Below are 19,139 nucleotides of genomic sequence, written 5' to 3' on the forward strand. Positions count from 1 at the left end.
CTCCCATGCGGTCTTCTTAGGGTCTGCTCGAAGCTCGCTTTGTGACACCTGGCAGCAAAATTTTCTTTTTCCTGAGCTTCGTAGGACATGCACCTGCATTGAGATGGACTCGACCACCGGTTTAACGGAGATTCCTGAGAGCCGGCGCCAGTTTGGCTCTTCTCCGGAGAGATGAGCTAGAGAAGCACTACTAGGAGCTAGCTCCGTAGGGAGTGAGTCCAGCTGATTAATGCCTGGAGTACAGGTGCAAAGGGCGATTATTACATGAAATTTAAATCGTTCTGGGAGAGGATTTTTCAAACTTTTTTTGAAAGATTAGAAAGGAGGTTTTCGATTTTGATTCTCAAGCAGTGCTAAGGGAACCGGAGCGGGGTCCTCACTGCAACACTTAGTCAACGGGCAGGAATTTCAGTTCAATGCAAAGGCTGGCGGATTGGCACTGCTTGGGCCCTGCTGTGCCTACCCTCCCTTGGCCACTCTAGGCAGCCTTTCAGGGCTGTACCCAATCACTTGGGAGAACAGGTGGTGCTGGGGTTAAAATCTGGACCAGCAGCATGTGAGTAACTGACCCTCTATTGTTTCTCTGACCTCTGCTTGGGATCTAACTGTAGTGCTTACTTTAGGTTTATGCTTGAGGGCCCGTGGTAAGGTAAAGGTAAAGGTAAAGGCCCTCCCATTGATCGTCGATTTGCTCGAGCGGGCCCAGTAACGTCTCCATTGGAGACTTTGTTGTTACTGTGTCTGGCATATCGAATACTTCACAGGTAGCTTGCCGGGCTCTCCGAGAGGGGCGGAGGAATCGAACTCGGGTCGGCCATGTTGGCCGCTTGTAAGGCGAACACCCTACCGCTGTGCTATCGCTCCAGAGGGCCGGTGGTAGAGAGGGGAAAAGGACCATGGGATGGGAATGTTAAGCCGTGTGCTATCTCTCCAGTCCAGAAACTGGAAATTGCAGCCGGAGCCATAGTACAGGGGGTAGAGCCCTTGCCTTGCAGGTGGTTGACCCAAATTCAATCTCTGGCATTTGAACATTGCCTAGAGTCATCCCTGACACAGAGCTAGGAGTAAGCCCCGAGCACTGCTGGTGGGTCCCCAAAACAGAATAGCAACAACAACAAAACACTTGGAAATTTTTATTGAGGAGTTAGGGTGATATGGAAACATTTCAAGTGAAGGGTAAAAAACAAGCAAACAATGTTCAGCTAGAAAGGAGTTATTTTATTTTAAAACACAGATTAATAAATATTATTGGAAAACTTAATAAATAGCCTTTTTATTTACATAAGGCAATTACAACATGCTAGGACTACTTCTAAAAAGCAAAATCTAAGCAAGTCTCGGCCACTGACAGACGTGTGCATGGATGCTAATTGGAAGCGCCCCTGATACATTTACATAAAATCCCTTTTAAGCCACCAATCAACATTTTACATTTCTCACCAAGTCCTTGTCATTTCATGATTACATTCCATCTAACAATAATAAAATAAGTTATTTTAAAAGGCAAAAATACTCAGAAATGCTACTTTAAGACAGTACCCTTTTTTCAAAGTGCAAAAACACTGACAACGGGGTTAGGAACAAATTCTAACAACAACAACAACAACAACAACAACAAGATTCTGAACTTTTCAACACGACCCTTTGGCATGAGTGACTTGGGCACTGCAGACCTGCTACCAGGCACTGTGGTTCTCCACACAGTTGTCACACACCATTTTTGTTTTTGTTTTCTTTTTTCAGTCCAATAACTGGTTTATAACCTTTTTTAAAAAAACAACAACAACAATCCTTCCTATAATGATTGCAGCCACTTTTTGGCAAAAAAATATTTTTCATTAAATCTGCAATGCCCATGCAGGGAGCTGCATGACCAGGGTTGAGTCGCTCAGAAGCCAGAAGGTCAGTGCCACTCACTGCAAATTCAGGCAAAGGAGTCGATCTGGCTCACAAGTGCCTCCAGGTGCTGCAGAACACAAACAGGCCAAAAGAGATACATCTGCCACGCTCACCAGACCAGTGGAATGTTATTTTTCAGTATAGCCTTGAAAAACCCCTATTTGAGCTCCGCATCTTACAACAGAATGTATAAAACCCTTCCTTAAAAAAAAAAGGCAATTAAAGCTTCATGGAATCACACACTCTATAAGCCTGTGCTCCCTCGCTTGCTCAGTGCTTAAAGCCGCGCGTGTAAGGTTGGTCCTGAGAAGGCAGAATACCTGCTGCGTTGTTCAGGAGCACTCTGAGGGCGCAGTGCACACGCTGAATACAGGAGCACCGAAACCATCGCCTTGGGGGAAACTACCCCACCTCTTGAGAGGTAGAGAAACTGAGGCACAGAAAGGTAAGGTGACTCACTGATAGTTGCATGATTCAAGGAAAAACAGAAAAAGAACACCCCAATCTCCCTAGCTGCTGCTCTGCACCCAGCACCCTGCTTCTGACCTCACTGGGTATATTTTAAATAGTACTTCCCTAATGGCTAGTTTCATTTTCTTAAAAAACATGTCATTGGTTGCATCGAAAAGCACATGGAAAGTGTGGAGGAAACAAAGGGGGGGGGGGCTACCAAGCCCACGCTTTCAGCTGCCACTCCTATAATTCTTAAGCTTTTCAAGTATATGACAGAGGTATAAGATTCTGGCTAGATGTGAAAAATCGCCGAAAAGCTAAAGGACAGAGTCTTAAAATCCACCCCCAGCATGAGGTGGAAGTGAGGAATACAGAGAAGCGAGGTATTTAGTAGGATGGAACAGTTTTCTGCTGGACTAGTGGGCCAAAGGATCATTTCTCTTACCAGCTCAAGTGCACAGGTCCCTAATGATGAGCGCAAGGTGAAAGCCTGTGGGAGGTGCTGGGCCCGAAGACCCCTGACAACTGAGGAGCTCTGCCGGTTTTGGTCCCTGAGTAAGTGGAACAAGATTTCTCTGGATGGGTGAAGGACTTCCCTGGGCTCAGGCACAGTAGCCAAGATGATGCCCTCAGAACTCTGGCCAGTCAGAAAGTTGCAAACTGATCTCCACCAAGTTTTCTTCTCTTGGCAGTTTCCCACTTGGTCCCAGGAAGCCAAAATCGGGATCAAGTCCGCCTCAGAGAGGAGGCCACAGATGCATTTTCTTGCATCTGCAAGACCAGTGCAGCAGCTTAGAAAAGACACCCCCTCCCCAGTCCAGGAACTGAGATGCACAGTATTAGTCTGTGCTCCCCAACACCCCGTCTCCGTGGACCTGAGTGCCCATTCTCCCCAGGAGAAAGGGGTCCCCAAGTCTTATCCAGGTCTCACAAGGAACTGGCCAACAAACACAGCACCAACCAGGAGCTAGCTGTGCGGGAGGGCGATGCAGAGACACATGTTCAACAGAAACTGAGGTTAAACCCACAGAACTCCTGCAGGAAGTGAAACAAGAGGAAGGGAAAGCTTGTGTCTGATTACAAAATGCAAAACAGAGCCTGCTCTACTGACACAATAGCAAATGAGAAAAGGCAGTGATGATGGGTCCCAGTGCTGAGCCGTTCCTCTTCCGGGATCAGCTGCTGGTCCTTCCCTCGACCTTTCTGCACAGACATGGAGTGTTGTATGGGACAGCTAAGGCCCTGCAGTGAGCTCTGTGCTGGGTGTGGGCTGGAACCCCGAACAAGCAACGGCCAGTGAGTGAGACAGAAGCCACCTCCCTTCATGCAAAGATTCAGATGAGACCTCCAAGTAGGAGAGGAGATGGCCCAGGAAGTGTCCAGAAGAAATCTGAGTGTTTTTACTGGAAGCATGATTTTAGATGAGGTGCGAGCAACAATCAGTAGACATTTCTTGCTTTTTTTTTTCCTGTTTTCTTTCCATTTTTACTTTTTCCCTCTCCAGAGGCTCCTTTTTATGAAAGCTCAGGCCACCTCTTGGTCAGTATATGCCCCCAAACTGGGGCTTAAGCTGTGGGCCTCCTACTTGCCCTGGGCACTTTCTAAGCCACCTTCCAAGCCCTGCTGTTTCCCCCTCAGGTATCAGCTTATGCAATAGTATAATAATGAACATATTCACACAGATTTACTTCCAGAAATCAGAGGATACTAGTCCCCTTTGCAGACCTTCCCTATAGTACTGATTTGAGGCATTTGTTGTTGCTGCAATTCCAAATAAAGAATAAAAACAGAAATGTGTAAAATAGGATTAGAAATAATATGCTCTACATTAAATGTGAAAGTTAGGTCACAAAGTGCTGGTCATGTTGCTTGCTTTGAGGCTAGTCACCTACTTGAAATACAAAGAAAGGAATGAATTAAAAAAAAATGTCGGGCCACACCTCGTGATACTCAGGAGTTACTCCTGGCTCTGCACTCAGAAATTACTCCTGGCAGTGCTCAGGGGGCCACATGGGATGTTGGGGATTGAACCTGGGCTGGCCACATGAGAGATAAGCACCCCTACCTGCTGTGCTCGGCCCAAGAATGGAATGAATGTGACTTTACAGTGAAGAAGCGCTATGGCACCTATCAAAATGATCTGCTGGACAGAAGCAAATGTAGAAGAGTCTAACTATTTGGAATCTTCCAAAAGGGGGTGAGCTAGCAACACAGATATTGTTTAGAAGCTCACCCAGAAAATGCCACCACTAAGTATCCATGGCATAATCAATAAACAACAGTGCACTCTAATAAGGACGCATTTTTAAAACTAAGCTTCAGAATGTAACAGACACGATCATTTCCGTATGACTCATGAGCTTTCTCTTTTTACTTATATGGCCATGTGTGTTCTTGGAATATAATGTCTTACCTAGGAAACTATGCATACACCTAAAAGGACATTGATACTGCTACATTTTCAGAAAGTTCAATTCTATAAATTAAGGTCTGCATTCCAAAAAATACGGATTGAAAAGCAACCCTTCAGGAAGCTGATAAAAAGAGTAGGGGGCTTATTGAGCATTTGTTATCAGTTAATATGACATTAGACACATTTAAATAAAACCTTGTTGCACTCAGCATATGAGTCATGGGCAGCCCGCGGTCAGGACACAGACCTCGATTCAGAGAGGTATTAATCTCTCCTATATGTTAAACCATTCCCATCCATCCCCATTCTATTGAGCCCCTTGTATTTTAGTAAAATACTTCAGGGGGTTGAGAAATGTTCTTTGTTGCCTTAAAAACACATTCCCCTCCCCCACCCCACCCCCACCTTGGTAATTATAATTGGGCATTACTCAGTTTTGTGCTCTGACTTCGAAAATTGAAACCCCTACGCCCTTTTTCAGCATGCCCAGCTCTCTCTGTAGCTCAGACACTGCAAGAAGCACAAGGTCTCCTGAAGCACTGGCATGACCATGCATCTGTTCCCATCATGGCACATGAAGAATTACTGCACGCAGACAGCCAGTGCCTGCTTCCCTCCACATACTGGCACAATGAGTGGTGGCTTTGCGTTTTGGAAGTTCTACTATGATGGAGTCTCTACCAGTTCAAAAGAGCAGGAAGAGATTCAAGTCATTGTTTTCAGTTTGGCTATGAATTCCTCTGAAAACTCCTGATGTGTTTCCAAAACACAGAGTTGAGACGCGCCTGAGTTTGCCTGTACCTTTTGATTTGTCCCTGCGTTTTAGGGGACTCTCTCTATATATATGTATATAAAATTTAACTGGCTCATTATCAAGGTAAAGAAGCTGTGTCTTCAGAGTGGTCACAAGGCTTGTGGAAGGAGATGTGGAAATATCTGATACTGGATCCCAGTTACACAGATCGAATGTGAATAAAATACTCATACTCATGCTACTGAAATCAATTGTTTCCAGTTGGACTACACATGCTACAAGTATTGGTTTGCTCTATTGCCCCTGTGGTCTTGGTCATCCCCCAACAGATGAACATAATCTTTCTTACCGCTTTATGTGTCCAAGAGTGAAATATCAAAGCAAAGCTGAGGGAGGCTGCATTACTCTAAGAGAACACACGCACGGTAATAGTCAAAGTAAGTGAATAGTTCAAGTGATAAAGGCACTGGAGTTGCTTTGAGCTACTGAACAGTCATTCTGCAAAGCGAAGGCCACTTCCAGTCAGTCCCTTCCCTCCTCTCACTCTGCTTGGAATTAAAATACCTCGGAGCTGGGGGCAGGGGGTGTGGCAGAGCTGTCAGAGGGCGAGAAACCACTGAGTGCGTATTGCCTCTTATTTGGATGCTGTATCCGAATGTGATCACACGTGATGCAAACTAGCACGATTAGGACACGCTCACTTTTCCAAAGTCGCCATTCAAGGAAGATGGGAACCCCTGCCCAACTTAACCAGAGAGAGCCTGGCTACAGTCTCCGTTCCGATGCTAAAATGTTTTGAAAGGAAAGAGAATTAATGAGAGCTTCCACAGGAATGAAAGAACTCCCCCTCCTCAGAGACTCTCGGGGGAGAGAGAACTCCAGTGCCCGGCCCCGGCCTGGGACTGACCACGCCCACCTGCCCCGTACAGGCACTGTCAGTACCACATTTCGAATTCCTTGCACTTCCAACCAAATGAGGATCAGACCCCACATCCATCTCTTGCTCCTCAAGTCCCCCCTCGCCCGCGGCCTCGCCCCACACCCTAGTCTGTTTTCATATTTGACTTGTTCATCTCGCCGAGGTTGAAATTGAACTCCTTGAACACCTGTATGAGGACGATGCCCACCGAGACAGTGGTGAACCCGCAGGCCATTCCCAGGAAGTCCACCAGGCCTACATTGCTCCACTCCCGGAAGAGGATGGCGGAAGCCAGCAGGACCAGCGTGGTGAACACCACGTAGTAGATGGCGCCGAACACGGACGAGTCGAAGCACTCGAGCGCCTTGTTGATGTACCTGAACTGGATGATGATGCTGCAGCCCAGCACGGCCAGGAGCACCAGGCACAGGCAGAGGGCGCGCTGGCTGGACGGGTTGTCGTGCAGGATGTCTTGGGCCGCCAGCCCGATGCCCTTGGTGGAAGGCACGGTGAAACTGCCCAGCAGCGAGCAAATACTGATGTACACCATGATGTTGGTGGGCCCGTGAGCTGGTGCGATCCAGAAGATGAGCAGAAGCAGCATGAGGAGCACGATGCACAGGTAGCCCACGAACACTGGGCAGAGAGACGGGCGGTGAGGACAGTGCACACCCTGGGTATGGCCCCCGGGAGCAGGGCACCACGAGCCAGCCCACTGGGCGCTGTACCCCACTCCCAGGACCGGGAAGGCTGATGTGGGGGTCCCAGTGGGGCCCTTACCTGGGTTGGTTAGCTTCTCCTCCAGCTCGGCCTGAGTCGTCACACTCTCAGCTTTCGGGGAGTGGATGATCAACACCACGGAGCCTGCACAGCTGAGTAGACACCCCAACTTTCCCAAGATATTCAGCTTCTCCTTCAGGAGGTAAGAGGCTAAAATGGACCTGCAGGAAAAGAATCATTCACCCTTAACACTGATGATCAGGCAGGCCCCTGGCTATCCTCGCAAGTGCTACAGCTCCGAAAGTCATCTCTGCCTTATGATCACTTAAAAATTTTAATTTAGGGGGCTGGAGTGATAGCACAGCGGGTAGGGCATTTGCCTTGCACGCGGCTGACCCGGGTTCTATTCCCAGCATCCCATATGGTCCTCTGAGCACCGCCAGGAGTGACTCCTGAGTGCAGAGCCAGGAGTAATCCCTGTGCAATGCCGGACAGTCCTGGCTCTGCACTCAGGAGTCACTCCTGGAGGTGCTCAGGGGACCATATGGAATGCTGGGAATCGAGCCCGGGTCGGCTGTGCGCAAGGCAAATGCCCTACCCGCTATCTCTTCAGCCCCGAGATGGGGAATATATTTGTTTTTGCTCTTTTTTGGGGGGGGGGGTCACACCTGGCGATGCACAGGGGTTACTCCTGGCTCTTCACTCAGGAATTACTCCTGGCAGTGCTCGGGGGACCATATGGGATGCTGGGAATCGAACTCTGGTCGGCCACATGCAAGGCAAACACCCTACCCGCTGTGCTATTACTCCAGCCCCGATGGGGAATATTCTTAAAAGTTATTTCAACACATAGGAATGTCATACCAATTCCATTCATAGCTACAGTAAAATGACCCTTGTGATCAGGAATGATCCTTGAGTGTAGGGCCAGGAGTAAGCCCTGGGCACGCCGGTTTGCTCCCACCCAGAAAAAAAGCAACAGTCAAAATACTTAACACAGGGAGCTTGAGAGAGTAGCTTGCCTTGCATGGAACCAGCCCTGGTTTGACCCCAAATGCATGAGCCTGAGGAGTTAACATTGTCAAATGGCCATCAGACCCAAAGCACCAGACATAGATTTCCTGTGATTTCCATAAAAATTTCGATAACATTCTTGAAAGACCCAGAACTGACTGATAAAATCTGCATGGAGCAAGAAAGCTTCCTGAATAGCTAAAGCTATTCTGAAGGGTTAAAAAAAAAAAAGATGAGAGAAATTGAATTTTCTGACACTGAATTCTACTGCAAAGCTATGTAATCTAGATAGAGTGGTACTGGAAAAAGGTAACTCTCACACCAACAGAACATAATTGAGAGCCCAGAAATAAAACCCTCAGATTTATGGCCAGTTTATCTATGGCCAAGGAGCCGAGTGCATGTATCAGAGCAAAGAAAGCCTCTTCAACAAGCAGTGCTGGGAAAACGGGTCAGCCACATGCAGAAAGAGACCTGCTCCATGTCTCACACCCTGTGCAAACGTTCAGGTTGCAGTGAACTGCAGGACTGCAGCTTTTCCTGACGCTTCATGATACTCCATTATGTACATAGGCCACCCATCTGTCATCGAACGTTTGGGTCGTTTCCATAGCCTATTTTACTCAGCACTGCAGTGAACAGAGGTGAGCACAGAGCTATTCAAACTGATGTTTTTTGTTCTTGGGATAGATGCCAAGAAGTGGGGTCTCTTGGTGGTGTGATGCTGACAGCAGGTCGACCTATACCTGTGGGGCAAGTGCATGAGAAACTGAAGGCTTCCGAATACTCCCACAACTGCCACCGTGCCTCTGGCCAGACCCAACAACTCGGGACCAAGTTTCCCGAGAAATTAAACGGCCAAAAGTTAGGTATGTAGGAGCAAGGCCCACAAACCACCTCTGGCTCCGCTATACAAGCTTATTTATTGGCCTTGCTTCAGAAACCCATAAATAAATCTAGAAAGAGATCAAAAGCCACAGTTAATTTCACACCTGCACAAGGCTGAAAAGACCAGGGTAAATTGGAGCGGGGGTGGGTCGGCCTGGTGCCTGCCCAAGCAGAGCCTCTGACAGCCGCTTGCTTCCACAATTCAAAATCACCACCATGCTCCTGGCAAGTCTCCACTGTCTCGGACAGACCTCAATGGATATAATCTGCTGAAAATTGGGGAATGAGGGTTTTGTGATTGAAATCTGCAGGTTTTCTTGGAGTTGGGATAGGCTACTTCCCCCCACCTTCCTGTAATTTCGGAAGCCTCGGCAGTCGTGTCCACACCCCAAAGCTGCCACCCAGTTAAAAAAGCTACCCCCAGGGGCTGGAGCACAGTGGGCAGGGCGTTTGCCTTGCACGCGGCCAACCTGGGTTCGATTCCCAGCATCCCATATGGTCCCCTGAGCACCGTCAGGGTTGATTCCTGAGTGCAGAGCCAGGAGTAACCCCTGTGCATCACTGGGTGTGACCCAAAAAGCCAAAAAAAAAAAAAAGCTACCCCAGCCTTACCTTCCTGATAAAAATACTGAATGCCTGTTGGGTAACATTGCTTTGTCCTTCAAGAAGCTTAGGTTTATCTGGTTACACCCATCAATCTGGTTACACCCATCACAGTGCTCCTGAAGCACTTCCACTTCCATTGTGTTTACATGTAAACATGTAAACAGTCTTCCCTATGCTCTCCTTCCCACCCAGTTAATCAGCTTTCCCCTTAATCAGACTTTGTTAATTTGTAAGATCAGTTTCCAAGAAATCTATGATTTTATATGTATGAGTGAAATATTGCCTTTCTCCTCTCCTTATGCCTTATGAATAGTTTACCTTAAGTAATATCCTTTTTGTGTAGATACAGAAGGACCGTTAACATTATGCTTTGTAACTTAGGATTTGATTGGCCTTGAATATTATTCACTCCCGGGCATCTGCTTTCTCGACTTAAGCCTCAGTTGCCCTTAGTTCCTAACACCCCAAAAGCAGGGTCCCGACGAGGGACTGAATGGATCCAGGGCAAGCAGTGAGCTACCCTGGCAGCGAAATGGACCAGGCCAAAGTGTCAGGATTCTTAACTATAAGAGTTTGATCATAGACAAATGCTGTCATGATCCAAAGGTAACGACAAGACTAGGATCCTGCTAGGGGTGGGAAAGACTATCTGGCCTGAGCACCTTAGTCTGAGATCGAGATGGCCCTAGGAGAGCAATTCTATAAGTTTAAGATATTTCTTACTGTATCCATACAAAATGATTTATATTATATTCTTGTATGCTTGTCGGACAAGGAGAGGAGAGGCACGCCTGTGGGATTCTGCTCTAGGGTGGGTCCTCCTGCTGAGGAAGGATCTGTCCTAGGAGCGGTCTTCCCTGAGGCTAAGATTTCTACCCTTGTTGATCTCTACCCCTATTGATTGTGACCGCACCTATGTAATTGTTTCCCCAATTCCTCATGGAGAGAGGATTTAACTGTACTGTAGGAGCGGGCTGGGGGAGAAGGAAGAAGCAGAGGTTCAGAGAGGATCAGAAGGAAGAGGAGGATGAAGGGGAATGGAGAAGGAGAATGAAGTAGCTGGGGGAGGAAGAATGGGGAGCAGAGAGAGAAGGAGAGAGGGAGCAGAGACAGATGAGGAGAGAATCAGAATAAACTACGACTAATACCTACCAGCCTGGCCCTCGTTCCTTCCTCCGCCTGACCATCGCCATCGACCTCTCCGGGGTGGGAGAAGGGTGAGACTACCGAACGCGGGCGGCGGGAGAGATAGAGCCACCGCCGCTGTGTGGGTGCCGAGCCCCCTTTGTGTGAGTTTACACAAATGCCCTGAACAAACACGATGACCTCTTAGTACCTGTATTGCAAACCATAATGCACAAAAGGAGAGACAGAAAGAAGAAAAGGGCCTGCCATAGAGGCAGGTGGTGGGGGGAGGGACAGTGTTGGGGGATGGAGGGAGGGAAATGGGAGACTCTGGTGGTGGGAAATGTACACTGGAGGAGGGATGGGTGTTGGACCATTATATAACTGAAACCCAATCACGAACAGCTTTGTAGTGGTCTATCTCATGGATCACGGTGATCACAGTCCTCCCGTTGTTCATCGATTTGCTCGAGCGGGCCCAGTAACGTCTCCATCATGAGACTTGTTGTTACTGTGTTTGGCATATCGAATACGTCACGGGGAGCTTGGCAGGCTCTGCTGTGCGGGCGAGATCCTCTCGGTAGCTTGCCAGGCTCTCCGAGAGGGGCGGAGGAATCGAACTCGGGTCGGCCGGGTTGGCAGCATGCAAGGCAAACGCCCTACCGCTGTGCTATCGCCATATTCAATAAAAAGAAATAATAATAATAAAAAATGGGGTCGCTGAGTCTTCTGGGAGCTCTGCTCTTAGGTTTTTTTTTTTTTTTGGCTTTTTGGGTCACACCCAGTGATACACAAGGGTTACACCTGGCTCTGAACTCAGGAATTACTCCTGGCGGTACTCAGGGTCCATGTGGGATGCTGGGAATTGAACCCGGGTCGGCCACATGCAAGGCAAACGACCTGCCCGCTGCGCTATCACTCCAGCCCCTTCTCTTAGGTTTTCAGTTCGGGGGCCACACCGTTGGTGCTCAGGGCTTACTCCTGGCTCTGCACTCAGGGATCACTACTCCTGGTGGGTCTTGGGGAACCACACATGGCGCTAGGACAGGACGTGTGTTGACTGCTTCCCCACTGCACTTTCTCTTCAGCCCTCTATCCTGTCTTCTTTTGGCGGGCAGGGTGGGGAAAAAGAGGCGGGGGTGAGTAAGACCAAACCCAGCTGTGCTCAGGGTTGGCTGTGTGCAAAGTAGAGCCTTCCCCCCTGTACTTTCTCTCCAGACTCAACTTTTATTATTTTAACAAAAACACAGAAAATGAATTTTTCTGGGGGGAGGGCAGGGGTTGGGGGTTTTTGGAACACCCCCAGCAGTGCTCTGGGTCACTCCTGGCAGTGCCGGGAATCGCGGGGGTCAGCCTCATGTGGGCAAGTGCCTTAGCCCTCTTCTCTCTCTCCAGCCCAAAACATTTTGCTCTAAACCACACGCTCGGCCCCACATCCCAGAGCCCGCACTCACCCAAATGGCACTCCAAGGGCACCTAGGGGTGTCACCAACACAGTGGGGACGGCCGTGTACGCCAGGAAGTTTCCAATCTGGCCGACAGCCACTGTGGAGAGAATCACGGGCACATTGTCAGTGCGAGTGGGCGAGGAAGGGGCTGCACTGGGCAGGGCTGAAACCCTGCTAATCGGAAGGAGGCACTGTGGGGCCTGCTGGCCAGGTGCAAGGCCAGATCATCTGTGGCCCCCTCGGATGCTGTGGGGGTCAACGCCATGCACTGACCCCCTTGACTTGAGGAAAGAACTGCCAAAGCTCTCCGTGCTCCCAGAGTGGGAGTGTCCTCCCACCCCATCCTTTCTGCCCCTCGGTGCCCTTCCTGCAGAAACTCTGTATCCACAAAGACAGGCCAGAAGCTGCATTCACAGGGTCTGCAGAGTTGCCCAAGCCAGAACTTTCCAGCACTTCTCTGTCCTTGTCTGTTCTTCAGATGTACGGCCTCTCTGCCCCAGAACTCCAAAGTAGCTGCTTTGATCTCACACACCCGGTCCTCTCTCCCCTGGGTCACGGACAGGAAACGGCATTCGCCTTTTGTCTGGTGAATCTCTCACGTGTCCATTTACTTGTGGGTCAGTGAAAGGAACCTGGGGAGGGGAGGGGGCACCCTCCTGCCATTCCCCCAGGCCAGCATTGGGGGCCAGAAGCAGCTGGGCTTCCTCTCTCCCTAAAGAGCCTGTCTGCAGGATCCTGTGGCCAGGGCTGCCCTTTTGGCTGTGGGGCCTGGGGCTGGGCCACCCCAGGGGAGCAGGGAGGAGCTTCCGGGGAAGGGATTTCTGGAGTTCTGGAATTCCTGTCAATACGGCGGCCAGCTTGCTGCTCTCGCACATCCCCTTTCCCTCTGCCCATATTGACGTTTCAAGTCTGATTTCCTTCTGTGACTGAACACGGCAGCCCAGGACCTCAGAGCCAATCGGGGACAAGCCCGCGTACCCCAGGAAGCAGGCCCAGAGAAACGAAGGCTTTCTGCTGGCTGTGGCCCGGGGTTAGCAAACCTGCAGCGAGGTGAGAGCCAGGCAGCGGAGTAGAGGCTGTGCCTCCCAGAAGCGGGGGCACTGCCTTCTGCCCCCCATGCTTGGCCCAGATTCTGGCCAGACGCATCTTACCCGCTCTGGCGCTGCCATAGCAAGGACCCTGCTAGACATGGACAAGCCCAGGGAACTTACTTGCAATGGTGCCCGCCCACCACACAATGTCAGTCAGGTACGAGGTCCCTGGAAAAGAGAAAATTCAGATCAGAGAGCACAGCTAGGGCTCACGAACGACATAGACGATGGGGGAATTTTTTTATGCCTGTTGGGTTTTCATTTGGGGCCACACCTGGCTGTGCTCGGCTAACGCCTGGCTCTATGCTCAGGGATCACTCCCAGTAGGGATCACTCTTAGTGGGGCTCAGGGAACCCTATGGGGTGCTGGGATCGAACCTGGGTAGGCAAAGCGAGCGCCCGCCCGCTGTACTATTGCTCTGGTCCCCTAAAGACTTGTCTTAACTGCAGAGTTAAGTTCCCTCTAGCTCCATCTCCTTGGCAGAGATCAAGGCCATCCCCACCCAGAAGATGGCAGACGTCAAGGCGGCTGCATCTGGGACAGGCGATGACTATTTATAACTGCCCAGTGTTTGCTACTCCTGCAGTCCAGACCTGCCAAGCCAGGGGCTGCCCTCAGGACTTCTAGAAAGGCCCCGAGGCGAAGGCGCCCCAAATGAGGGCTGAAGCATTTCAAGCCCCTGTGGAAAGCTCCACTCACTGAGACAGGACCTGGCACTGCTGCAGGGAATGGTGGGCAGAGGACATTTTTGGAAATCAAGCTGGCGAGCTATATATGGGCAGGAAACACAGCTATATATAGGAAGAGGCGGGCTGGAAAAGCCTTACCACTTAGCAGCAAATTGGAGGCAGCTGGCCAATGAAAAGGACCCACAAAGCTTGTGCGACGGTATTCAGTAGAGAGTATTATTTTAGAGAAGAAGGAAGAAGGGAGGAGGAGGGGGAGGAAGAGGAAGAAGAACAAGAATACGAAGAACAAGAAGACAACAATGACTATGACAATCAAACCCTAAGAGAATGGTTCCATTCACCAAGCCAGAGGCACACTGAGCTGAATGCGTGCCCTGGCGAGCGCACTTGCCAAAGACCTGGAACTCGGCCGTGCCCGGGATGAGGGTGGCAAGGCTGACGCTGCAGAACAGCCTGAGTGGGGTCTGAGCCCCGGACACATCCCCCCTCCCCCCGCTCCTGCACTCCCGGCTTCTCTCTCTCTCTCTCTCTCTCTTTTTCTTTGCCACACCCAGGGGTGCTCAGAGCTTACTCCTGGCTCTGCACTCAGTAATGACTGGTGGCAGGGCTTGGGGACCCTATGGGATGCCAGTGATTAAACCCAGGTCTGCCGTGAGCCAGGCAAGCACCATCCCGCTGTCCTCTCTGGCCTCCTGCTCCCTCTGGGTTCCTGGGATGGTCACCCTCCTCTTGACCCCAGGAAACCCCCAGTGAGTCAGGAGAATGGAGTTGGGGGGGTGCAAGTCTGGAGCAGCTACCTCGGAGGGGGTCCGACCGCCTGGGGGTAAGAAATGGGGACGTGACCCAGCTTCAGAGTCCACAAGGTCTCAGAGAGGGCGAGGGGGCAGACAGGGTCAGAGTCGTCTCCAGCCGGGACAGCGGGAGGGCTGAGAGGCAGGCACCTCTGGTGGCTCTTCCTCATGCTCTACATGTGCTGACAGAACCAGGGACCGCCTGTTCAGACCACGGCTGGCACCGGCTCAGTTCTGGCCACAGGTGTACCCGGGGCGTGGGGCTCAGATCAAGTGTCGCCGTTGGGCAGGAATTTGGTTTCTCTTACTCAGAGGAGGACGCAGGTGATCAAGTTCTGAGAAACTGGGGCCCCTAGGAGCCCTCTGGCACGCCCCCTTTTCACCCTGGTCACGCAGGCCAGTTGGGGTGCGTTGTGTCCATACGTGCACACACGCTCACACAAAGCATGTGCACACAAGCACAGGTCCACACATGCGCGCACACACGCACACTCACACATGCATGTGCGCACACGCACACACACACACACACACACACTCTCACATGTTCCTTGTCTCGGCAGCACATGCAGGCATGCCTTCTCCTGGACTGTGTACACAGGGGAGGCCGTGGGTGCAGGCCAAGGCATGGAGCAGCACTGACCAGCCATCTGGGCAGTTGGCCTCCCAGCCTGTCCCCACCCAGACTCCAAAACTCAGCTGCCAACACCCACACCATGGACAACCTGTCAGCAGTGGCCCCCCACATTCCACAGGCCCAGGTCCCGATGGCCCACTTTCTGTGGGTGCCCAGCTGAGCTCTGCAGCTCAGGGTCTCCTTTCCTCATGGTGATCTGTTTCCGTGGGCCTCGCTTTGGCGGGGTATAGCCAGATGTCCAGAAGCCGAATCCCAGCTCTAAGTTTGGGAATCACTCCCACGGGCTCAGGGGTGCATGCGGTCCTGAGCACTGAGCCCAGAGGGCCCCACCCATACAGCAGTTGGAGCATTTCTCCAGCCTCCTTTCCAAACTCTTCCATTGAAGCTGAGTTGATGTCCTCCAGCTGCCATCATGAGTTCACCAAGACCCCTGAGTGCCAACCCCTGTCCTCTGTAGTCCTGTTTCCACTCCCACAAGATAAAAACAATGGCCACAAGAAGCTTGCCGAGGGCATCCTGGTGGGGAAGGAACCATTTGCGGCAGGAAGGCGGTTCACAGAATGGCCAGCACTAAGAAACTTCAGTTCTTAAAGAAAGGCTGGAGCGACAGTCAGCGGGGGAGGCGCTTGCCTTGCATGTAGCTGACGTAGGTTCGATCCCAGGCACCACATATGGTCCCCAGAGCCCAACAGGAGTGATCCCTGAGGGCAGAGCCAGGAGTTAGTCCTGGGCACCCACGGGTGTAACCCCCCAAATAAAAAATAACAACAGCAAAATGCTATCAAGCACATCGAGCGATTGGCTAGATTGAGTCAATTTATAAAAAAACTTAGACAATGAGTCTGACAATCAAACCCTAAGTGTCTATACTGGCTGAGCACCGAATAAATGAAACTATAGTAGCATCTGGGCACTTACACTCACAGGAACGGAAAGAACTATGATTTCCATGAGAAAGCTGGCCAGCAGCAGCTCAAGTTCCGCTCAGAGAATCCGGGGTTCTGTCCACAACAGCACCTCTGAAAGTTAGCTCCTGAATACCACGGGGTGTGGCCCCGAATCCAAAATCGAAAGAACAAGAAGAGGAAAATGGGACCAGGGAGAGAGTATAGGGGTGCGGGCACGTGCCCTAAACTAATTTGCTTTCTGTTATCACGTGCCCCTGGACATCACAGGCTGTAGCCTTAGGGGCCCAGCACTTTGGAAGCACATCCTCAGGCCCTGGAATTCAACTGTGCAAAGCTGTTGGTGCCGACTCACTGGGAGGCCCCCCTGGGTTCCTGACCACTGCTTGGGAAGACTCCCACAACGAATTTTAAGAGACACGGAGGGTCTAGAAGATGGCACAGGGGCCACTCAGCCCAGGCTTAATTTCTGGCACCGCAAGGTCCCCCAAGCACGCACTATCCCCCAGCGCTGCAGGGTCCAGCTGGTCACTCTCGGCCATACTCAGCCAACCGGGCTGGACAGTTCTCTGGCTGCAGGTGCTGGGGCCATAGGGTCACACGGAGGGCAGAGGGGGGCCCTGGGGCAAGTGTCTGTGCTTCAGACATCCAGTTGCCCTGCTCTCCTCAAAGGCTGATTCTTTCCTGTTCTTTCTGGGGCCACACCCAGCGGCTTTCAGAGGCTGCTCACAGCTCTGCTGGTGGCGATGGGCCCTCCGCCCGGAACACTAATTCCTCCGACACCCAGGTCCCGTGTCTCCTTCTTGAAGACACACCCGGCTCAAGGCCTGAGAGCTAGGCAGGGGTCGTTGGCCTTCGGGAACCTGAGCTGAGCGTAATCGCTGCTGGGGGAGACTCTCACCTTCCTCGGGCGCCCGCCTGCACCTGACCATCCCAGGGACGCTGGGCACTGCCTTTCCAGGCCTGGGCTGCAGAAACGCCTTCGGGGGTGGCCCATTTGGGGCTCGCCCTCTAATCGGCCGGCGCACTGGGCTCCACCCGGTGCTAACAACGGCCTCGGCCGGGACAGGCAGGCACCCTCTCCCCGGATCCCCGCACCTCTCCAGCCCAGCCGGCGGCCCCGGGCCGCGCCACACGCAGACACAGCCCGTGGCTCCTCTGGGGGCACATCGGGGGACACCCGGGGGGCGGCGGGAGAAATACGGAGCCCGAGCTTGTCCAAGCACGCTCTCAGGCGCGGCGGCGGCGACAGTGCTCGCACCTATAGGGGCGACCGGCCACTTGGGCTCCCAGCGCGCGCCCGCGCCCCGCGCCCCGCAGGCCCCCGCATCCCCGGCCGGCCTACCCCGCCGCTTGGCGCGCACGATGCCCTTCTTCTGCAGCACGAACGTGGAGCCGTTCACCAGGCTTGACACCACCGCCACGCCCAGGCCGAGCGACACGGCGGCGGGGCTCGGGCTCCGCGCCCCCTCCCCGGCCGCAGCCGCTGCCGCCGCCGCAGTCCCCATCCCGCCCGCCGGCCCGCGCCTGCGCCTGCGCCTGCGCCCGCGGCTGGGGGTGGGGTGCGCGCGGGGGTGCGCGCGGGGGGCGCTGTGCGGACTGGGGATGCGCGCTGGGGGGCGCTGTGCGGACTGGGGGTGCGGGCTGGGGGCGCTGTGCGGACTGGGGGTGCGCGGGGGGGGGCGCTGTGCGGACTGGGGATGCGCGCTGGGGGGCGCTGTGCGGACTGGGGGTGCGGGCTGGGGGCGCTGTGCGGACTGGGGGTGCGGGCGGGGGGCGCTGTGCGGACTGGGGGTGCGCGCGGGGGGCGCTGTGCGGACTGGGGATGCGCGCTGGGGGGCGCTGTGCGGACTGGGGGTGCGGGCTGGGGGCGCTGTGCGCGCTCGGGGTGCGGGCTGGGGGCGCTGTGCGGACTGGGGGTGCGGGCTGGGGGCGCTGTGCGCGCTGGGAAGGCCGGGCCGGGGCGGGGATCAATGCCCGGAATGGGGACAGTCGGTCCTGGATCCACTGATCCTAGACACGAGGGGTGGGCTGGGACGTTAGTAGGGAGGTGGCCGCCCCAAAGATCCGCGTAGATGTGGGGAACAAGGCCAGGACACCGACTGGAAGGCCAGGGGAGTCCAGACCTTCCCGGGCTCACAAGGCAGGCAGTCTCTGAGCAAGGCACTGTGGGCGGCGGCCTCAGGGGCGCAGGTGCCGGGAGGGCGCAGGTGGTGGGGGGTGGGGGACAGGGCTGGGTGATGGGACACAGGGATAGGGAGGATATCTCGGGTAAACTTTAGTTTAATGTCGCTCCAGAATTTTGTTTACCCGAGATGCTCTCCCCCCGCCCCCCCCCAGGTTCTAAGTTCTTCGTTTGTTACTGATGAAATCTGTACAATCACAGCAGGAAATAGTTACTTAAAGATTTCTCCACCTCTCACCCCAACCTGCTTTTTTTTTTTTTGTTTTGCTTTTTGGGTCACACCTGGCGATGCACAGGGGTTACTCCTGGTTCTGCACTCAGGAATCACCCCTGGCGGTGCTCAGGGGGCCATATGGGATGCTGAGAATCAAACCTGGGTTGGCGGCGTGCGAGGCAAACGTCCTACCTGCTGTGCTATTGCTCCAGCCCCTACCTTGTTTTTTCTTATTTCCCCACCCATATTGTTTCTAGTTAGAACACATACACCTTCCAACTTATTTAATAGGTCATAATCAGTTTGCTACTGCTGACCTGAATAAAGAATAAACTGAGATAAATTCGATCTGGTCAAAATAGCTTATTTGGCAGTTGTGAAGGAATT

The 19,139-nt window shown here is 52.6% G+C and overlaps 1 protein-coding gene across 1 annotated transcript; it reads right to left on the reverse strand.

Moving 5' to 3' along the window:
• Positions 1–5,340: 5,340 nt before the first annotated feature.
• On the reverse strand, positions 5,341–17,864 carry NIPA1 (NIPA magnesium transporter 1). Its single transcript, XM_056124443.1, has 5 exons — positions 17,699–17,864; positions 13,451–13,498; positions 12,246–12,336; positions 7,219–7,379; positions 5,341–7,074 (listed from the first exon to the last, which is right to left on the reverse strand). Exons 1-5 carry the CDS (start codon positions 17,859–17,861, stop codon positions 6,563–6,565), a joined length of 975 nt encoding a protein of 324 aa, XP_055980418.1. The 5' UTR covers positions 17,862–17,864; the 3' UTR covers positions 5,341–6,562.
• Positions 17,865–19,139: the final 1,275 nt, after the last annotated feature.

The sequence above is a fragment of the Sorex fumeus genome, unplaced genomic scaffold (genome assembly GCF_029834395.1).
Source record: "Sorex fumeus unplaced genomic scaffold, SorFum_2.1 ptg000051l, whole genome shotgun sequence".
Lineage (NCBI taxonomy): Eukaryota > Metazoa > Chordata > Mammalia > Eulipotyphla > Soricidae > Sorex > Sorex fumeus.

What these genes read in the sequence shown, in the direction of transcription:
- NIPA1 (XM_056124443.1), bottom strand. Translation starts at nt 17,861, where the DNA reads ATGGGGACTGCGGCGGCGGCAGCGGCTGCGGCCGGGGAGGGGGCGCGG. An exon ending in GTGGGCGGGCACCATTGCAA is followed by an intron (nt 12,337 to 13,450) that starts GTAAGTTCCCTG and finishes TTCTCTCCACAG; the next exon opens with TGGCTGTCGGCCAGATTGGA. An exon ending in GGAGAAGCTAACCAACCCAG is followed by an intron (nt 7,075 to 7,218) that starts GTAAGGGCCCCA and finishes CTCTCTGCCCAG; the next exon opens with TGTTCGTGGGCTACCTGTGC.